The sequence below is a fragment of the Jaculus jaculus genome, chromosome 3 (assembly GCF_020740685.1).
Source record: "Jaculus jaculus isolate mJacJac1 chromosome 3, mJacJac1.mat.Y.cur, whole genome shotgun sequence".
Taxonomy (NCBI): domain Eukaryota; kingdom Metazoa; phylum Chordata; class Mammalia; order Rodentia; family Dipodidae; genus Jaculus; species Jaculus jaculus.
This window is the reverse complement of record NC_059104.1, coordinates 65,322,983-65,330,941: the sequence shown is the minus strand read 5'-3', so window position 1 is coordinate 65,330,941 and position 7,959 is coordinate 65,322,983. Positions and strand designations below refer to the sequence as shown.

At 40.8% G+C, this 7,959-nt stretch overlaps 1 protein-coding gene across 3 annotated transcripts in view; it reads right to left on the bottom strand.

Annotated features, from left to right (window-relative positions):
• Positions 1-527: 527 nt before the first annotated feature.
• Positions 528-7,959, bottom strand: part of Slc25a30 (solute carrier family 25 member 30) — a 180,685-nt gene continuing 173,253 nt past the window's right edge. For all 3 annotated transcript variants that reach the window (XM_045145318.1, XM_004665864.2, XM_045145319.1), the window contains 3 exons: positions 6,022-6,160; positions 3,263-3,343; positions 528-2,548 (listed from right to left, as the gene is read on the bottom strand). In XM_045145318.1, coding sequence (XP_045001253.1) covers positions 2,507-2,548; positions 3,263-3,343; positions 6,022-6,160 — 262 coding nt within the window. In that variant the 3' untranslated portion in view covers positions 528-2,506. The remainder of the gene's footprint in view (positions 2,549-3,262; positions 3,344-6,021; positions 6,161-7,959) is intronic.

The following is a 7,959-nucleotide window of genomic DNA, read 5'->3' as shown; positions in this document are numbered from 1 at the left end:
TTGTGTCTGGCTTACGTAGGATCTGGGGATTTGAACATGGATCCTTAGGCTTCACAAGCAAGGCCTTAGCTAAGCCACCTCTCCAGCCCTGGACTAGAAACTTAGCAATTACATTAAATCCTTCAGAAAGTAGAGAGAAAATTAAAAAAAAAAAAAAGAAGCAGGTTAAGATCCTGTTCTATAATGCACTTAATAAATTCATACCATTTTTCTTAATAGTCTTGTCTCAGAACATGCTGAAGTTTGAAGTGAGGTTGGAGTTTGTTCCCATCCTGGCATGGACATGGACATAATTTGAATGCATTAACAACAACACTGTCTGACATTTACTACTATATGGTCTTGAAAGTGAACTTACATATTTTAAAAAATGAAATGCTTCCAAATTTTTTTATGTTTATTTATTTATTTGAAAGTGACAGACAGAGAAAAGGCAGAGAGAAAGAAAGAGAGAATGGGCACCCAGGACCTCCAGCCACTGCAAACGAACTCCAGGAGCATGAACCCCCTTGTGCGTCTATGTGGCTAACGTGGGTCCTGGAGAATCAAGCCTCGATCCGGGGTCCTTAAGCTTCCCAGGCAAGTGCTTAACTATTAAACCATCTCTCCAGCCCAAAAATGAAATGTTTTCTATTTTTTAAAAGTGGCTCAAAAAAGGAAATCCTTACAACTAAAAACGAAAGCCTCTCTGCCAAAAGCCCATCATTTCAATGGAATGTTCTGGTAAGAAGAAAGTATAAAGTATGTATAACATGGTAACTGCGAGCCAGGCCGGCATGAGCTCAGGGGTCCTCTGCTGCCACCTAGTGTGTGCTAGGAGGATGTGGACTGCAAGTAGTCTCTCTTCAGTGATTTTATCTTAGCTTATTTTTGGAAACAAAATCCTGTTTTACAAAAATCTTTTTCAAAGGAAACATCAATAAAGAAGACAGATTAAAATGTATGGGATAAAAACTAACTCCCTGATGGCCCAGGAAAACCCGAACACCCTCTCTTCTATCTCAAGGAGGAAGGAGCTGACCGACATGGATTGGGCCTGGGAGAGGGAGAAGAGGGAGAAGGGAGAAGTGACCTAGTGGAGTATTAAAGTGGCTCTCCAAGGGTATCGGAAGGGATCCAACTCAATAAATGCCTTTCCTTGGCTGTCTTCTAGAAGTAGGAAGTTCTTGGCTCTTTTGTTTTGAAAAGAATAAGACAAAGGAGGAGAATGAATGACTTACCACATTATCAGAAGAAACAAAAGAAAAACAAATTTGGAAGTCCTGACTAGGAAACATGTTAACAAATGCAACATGAAGTAAAAGTCAGAAACTGGAATAACCAACTCTTCAATTCACAGAATTATTTTGCTACAGAAAATATACTAAAACATTCACTTAAGTGATTCCTTCTTTCTCTTTGTTCTCTTTTTGAACAAGGTCTCATGTAACACACACTGGCCTCAAACTTGCTACGTAGTGGAGGATGACCTAGAACTTATGATCCTCCTACCTCAACCTCCTAAATGCTGAGACTACAGGTACATGCCACCATGCCATTTGTGATGCAAGAGATCAAACCTAGGGCTCCATGCATGCTAGGCAGGCATTCTGAGCCTCCTGTATTCTTACTCTATAAGGCCTTTAACAAAGGTCTTCAGTCATAATTACTGGGACAAGCCCATGGTAACACAACTTTCTTCTTCAGAGACAGACTATTGAGGGACTATAGTTATAAACACAGTGTAGACACACCCCTCAGTCATATAGCAGCATCTGCTAAATTTCCTTCATCTGACCCCCAACTTTAAGACATTAGTATCCCTGTTCCATAGATTTAAAAATAAACTTTACTAAAATTGAGAGCAAATGACTAATATTACCTAAGATGGAAGCCAAGCTACTTGAAAATGTCTCCCACCAATGCAGAACTTGAATACTATGGCATACCACTGTGAATTTAGTGCACTAATACATGCAATAATTCTTCACAAAGGTCAAGTCTTTAAAGGCTTACTGTCACTTATTATAAGTGGAAAATCCTGCCAAAATTGGAAATTATAAGGCAGTGCAATATTCTAGGAATAAAAGTCCAGGCCTCCACATGTGAGATGTCTTGGGCTGACAGGAACAAAACCGCCCTCTTGGAGGCTCCACCGCATGGTTTCCACGAGCTTTTTGTAGAGCGGTCTGATACTTGCAGCTATAGGCTAAAAGGCAGCAAGAGATACTCTCCCTGAATCAGATAGCACACAGTTCCTGTGATCTTGCAAGTTTTCTTCAGCAAGAAATATATCATCTTGGTGTCAAAGGGCACTTTGATGGTAGGAACTAGAGGCTTAGGCTGTTAATACTGAAGAACAGCACTGGATACGAACACACAGCACTCCGAACTAACCCAGTCTCGGTCCGTTGCTCCCATCCCAGAACTGGCAAAGAGCTGAGCAGTGAGAAGCAGCATGAAACAGGAAGCTCTGCCGCTGCAGAGGCTGGCTTTTCATAAGAGTGTCTCACATAGCCTGCAGGTGTCACAAGTCCAATTTCTTCAGCTGCTCATAGGTCACAAAGAACTGTAGTTACAGATTAAGGTTAACAAGAAAAATCTTAACAACCACGTATATAAAACTCCTTGGCAACCGACATGTCTACTAACAACGACATACAGAAAGCTCCATGCCCAGGACACGGTTCGATGTGAGGAGCTCCATGCTAATACCTCAAGCTATCTCCCAGAAGCTGCCCAGAGTCACCCCTGAACACAACGATCTGAGACCTGTGAGCCCCTAACCTCGGCCTCTTCTGAAATGACATGCAAACTCAGCAGGGAAAAGCAGATAAAGCAAAAAAAGGAGATGACAAAAGCCAACGTTCCTACTCCCTTCTTCTGGTTTTCCTGTCTACTGAACTGCATTCCTTCCCTGCCTCCTGCTTTCATGTACAGACCAGTGTGGGTCAGGCAGACACTTCAGAGCTAAGCCCTCACTGTGCTCCAGCAGTTATTTACAGAAGACATGCCTACACATTGTTGGCACCCACATCCTACCCCAGGACAGCTACATACAAAAAATCTGTATCATTACCTTCCAAGAACACTATCAATAAACCAAGAATCCCAGTGTCTAGCTGGCTCTACATTTCTTACAGCAGAAGCAGAGTAGCTATTTCTTACAATCAGAGGAACTCAAAGGCACAAGTATTTCCACATTCTAATTAATAACTTGATGGTTTACACAATGTTCTTCAGTTACATCTGGTTTTAGATCTTCTACAACATAAAAGGATACAATGATATTCCAAGGACCAAGCCTCAGCCAATTTGGCCAAAAGCCTTTATATAGAGCAAGAAAACCTTCATTCTTCCATGTCTATTAAAAAGAAAACAAAGTTAAATTTTCACTTTGTAATTATGTCAGATATATTGATAGTAATCAAACTGATCTTTGTTTTTCCCATAAAAATTAAATCCAGAGGCTAGAGATTTAGCTCACTGATAGAGTGCCAGTCTAGAATGTGTAAATCCCTTCTAGCATGTGTTAATCCCCAGCACCACAAAACAAAATAAAAGCTGCTTGAAAGGGCTGTTTGTAGATCTTTACTCTCTGTCTCTCTTTGTTCTTTTAAAGGTTTCTGCAAGGTAGGAGACTAGGCTCAGCTAAGCCACCCCACACAAAGGGTGAGGTTACCCCTTCCAAAGAAGGCAAACAGCAAGTGGATAAGAAGCTGGGTTGAGCCGGGTGAGGTGGCACACACCTTTAATCCCAGCACTGTGAGTTTGAGGCCATGCTAAGACTACATAGTGAATTCCAGAAGAGCCTGAGCTAGAATGAAACCCTACCTTGAAAAAGAAAAGAAAAAAAAAAAAAAAAAAAAAAGCTGGATTGAATTTTAACTAGATTAACTGCTTCCATGCAGTGTGGACTCCTCTAATGGCCAGAACTAAACAAACAACACTGACGAAGGATCATTCAGAGTACCTCTACTTCCTAAATTTGGGTGGATAAAAGTGACACTATTTTTGCTTCATTAAAGCAATACTTGGAGATTAAAAAAAAAAAAAAAAAGCTGGCATCATGCTAGAGAACCAGAACAAGTTGTCCCTAATCCTTGGCTGTTGCCAATCCAGAGTAGGGAAGACAGTTGAAAACTTTATACATACATACATACATACATACATATATATATATATATATATATATATATATATATATATATATATGTTACATAACACCTACTGCGACTGGATGTACTTCTAACAAGCAGCCAGGTCTCAAAAAAGCATAATCTGCAAGTTACCAAACATGTCCAAATAAAGCAGATACAGACCTAACAGTCAATCAGGCCATTTCTAAACAGATGCTCTACTTTATGATGGGGTTGTGCTTCAATAAGCCCATTATAAATTGAAAATGTTTTATATGTATAAATTATATATATTTATATATTATATATATAATATATATATTATATTTATATACACTACCAAGATGGCTTAATAGTTAAGGCACTTGCCTGCAAAGCCTAAGGACCCATCTTCAACTTCCCAGATCCCATGTAAGCCAGACGCACAAGGTGACAGATGCACAATGTTGCACATGTGCACAAGAGGGCACACATCTGGAGTGCAATTGCAGTGCCTGGAGGCCCTGGAGCACCAATATTCATATTCTCTCTCTCTCTCTCTGTCTCTCTCTCTCAAAAAGGCATGTGCCACCACATCCAGCAAAAATACTTATATATATGAGAGAGAAAGAGAGAGAATGGGCATGCCAGAGCCTCCTGCTGCTGCAAATGAACTCCAAAGATGCACCACTTTGTGTTTGTTGCTTTATGTGAGTGCTGGAGAACTAAACCCACACCAGCAATTAATTGCTATCTTCTCCCCAGCCCACTTTCCTCCACTCTTAAACCAGTTATCTAAATAAAGAATTACAGTAAGACTGATGAGTTCCTGTGAGAAAGATGCCTTGATAAGGAATAGTTATTTCAGCTTGGCTCAATAAGAAAAAGATAGACTTTGGAAGGAGACACAGTTCAATATCATAGAAAATATTACTATTTTACCAACCTCCATAGCAAAGCAGTTATACAGAGAATGAACTTTCATTTCCAAAACTCCATTCAGGGCTGGGGAAATAGCCAGTGGCTAAAATTGTTGCTGTGCAAACCTGCTGGGTTCAGACTTGGGAACCCATGTAAGGCTGGACACAAGTAGCTCAATTGTCTGTAATCTCAAAGCACCTATGGCAACGGGAGGCAGACTCAGGAAAATCCTGAAGCTCATGGGCCAGCTAGGGTAGCATTCATAGTGGCAAACAAGAGAAACTATTTCAAACAAGGTGGGAAGTGAGCACCAACATCCCAAGGCTGTTCTCTGATCTCCAAATGCATGCCCATACAAACACACACTAAATAAATATCTAGGTTTTGTCTTTATAAAAGTTAACACTAGTGTGACAAAAATGGCATGCTATCTACACAGTTAAAGGCTTTATGGAATCACTCATCTTGGTGCTTGTGTTTGTGAGTACATGCACACACGTGTGCACATGCACAACTTAAAAGTGTCCTTCCTTCAGGCGCTAGCCATCTTTTTTTTTTTTTTGAGACAGGGTTTTTCATTGTTCTCTAATTAGGCTAGATTGGCTGGCCAGCAAGCTCCAGTGATCCACCTGTTTCTGCCTCCTCAGCACTGGGATTCAAGCATGCACTACCATGCTGAGTACTGGGTACTGAAGTTGGCACCACATGCTGTATAGCAAGTGCTTTTCCAACTGAGCTTAATTCCCCAGTTCTACTCATCTTAGTTTATATTTTTATTTTATTTTTGGTTTTTTAGAATAAGGTCTCACTCTAGCCCTGACTGACCTGGAATTCACTATGTAGTCTCAGGGTGGCCTCCTCCTACCTCTACCTCCCAAGTGCTGGGATTAAAGGTGTATGCCACCACACCCTACCCCTCATCTTAGTTTTAATACCTGTCATAATTTGGTTACTTAAGTAAAAATAATCATATAAATTCACAATCCTACAAAGACATCCTCACCTGTAGTAGACAATCCAGGGTACCTTTATAACCAGAGCATTTGTCATCTCTGAGGACTCTCTGATTCATCATACGGGTTCTCACAACATCAACAGGGTTTGAAGCCAGGGCGCCTACCAGACCACAGGTAAAACTTGAGCTATGAAGAAAACAGCATTGAAAAAAAAGGTCACAATGGACACTGCAAGTCTGTTTGGGGGAACCCAAATGCCCTCTAGTTTGACTGGAGGCACGCTCCATGGGAGGGAATACATCCCTGATACTTAAAACCTAAAATGGGGGTAGTCATGAGCCCTAGGTGTGTAATGTATGCTGCTGTCTGTCAAAATGTATATACTATGCTCATCAAACTGCCCAGTAAGCACTTCTTTCAATGTTCCTACCCATATATTAATGCTACTGTCACTTTTTCGTTAGAGAACTTTCTCTTTTCAGATGGCAGAGACCATGGGATGACTCAGAAGGCATCACAGTGCTGAAAAGAAGTGACAGGAGTGCTCAGCACTGCAATATCTCTATGACACCTTCCAAGGCTCAAGGTCCATTGCGGAAGAGATGGCAGAAAGAATGTAAGAGCCAAAGGAAGGGTAGGACTCCTTACAACATGCTCCCTCCAGACACAAAATGGCCTGGATATCCATGACCTCACAGTGCCTGACACTATATACACAAGACCATCATAATAGGAGGAAAAGATGCTGACATCAAAATAAAAGACTAATGTAGGGGGGTAAAGGATATAATGGAGAGTGGAGTTTCAAAGGGGAAGGTGGGGGGAGGGAGGGCATTACCACGGGACATTGTTTACAATCATGGAAATTGTTAAAAAATAATAAGTAAAAAATAAAAATTAAAAGAAAGAAAGTGAAAGAATGTCCTCCAAAGATGACCTATTTCATCTCTTTACCTGTAAGAAGACATTAAGAATTCCATTCTGATATACTCAGATCAAAACACAAGATCTTATCACTAAATGCCCACCAAGAATCTTGGGTTCTGCTAGATGCTCAGTCTTACTAACTAGACCACACTATTATTATTACACTGAGTTGTGTTTAGCCTGAAGCTGCCTCCATACATAACTAGTTGTCACTAAGATATACATGCATGTAACTTGCAACCTACTGTGACTGAATGCACTTCTAGCAAGCAGCCAGGTCTCAGGTTGAAAGCTACCAAACATGTCCCAGTAAGGCAGATACAGACCTGCAGTCAGTTCAGGCTGATTCTAAACAGATGCTCTACAGTTTATGATGGGGTTGTACGTCAATAAACCCATTATAAATTGAAAATATTATAAATATAAAATACATTAAATACATCCTACTTACTGAACACCACAGTTTGGCCTAGCCTACTTAAATGTGCTTACCTACTAGGCAAAATCGTCTAATATAATGCTTATTTTATAGGAGAGTGGTGCATATTTTATAGGAGAGTGGTGCATATCTCAGTAATTTACTGAATACTATGCTGAACACAAAAGTTGCAAAGGTACACTTTTACATCATTATGAAGATGAAAACTCTTAAACTAAGCTATAAGAACACCCTGTGTATGCTATTTCTGTGTGAGTGTTTCCAGGAAGGGTTGGTAGTGGGAGGGAGACCTTGCTCCAGAGTGGTGATGCACTGTAAATAAAGACAGGAACCTTTGGCCTGGCTGCCTGCGCCACCTGCTGGTTCATGCCTCTACCCTGTTGCCATTATCCTTTGTGGATAATGGAACCCAGTTTAATCAGCCTTCCAGTGTTGACTGGTAACCAGCAGTTCTCCAAGAATCCTCCAGGCCTTCAGCACCAGACTGGGACTACTGAGCACCCAGCCTTGTGAAGTGAGCAGCTACTGGGTTCTCGGACTAACTAGTCTGCAGACATCTGTTTTTGGACTGCCTGCATCCTGTAAGTACCCTTCATAATAGTCACTCTACCCATTCTGT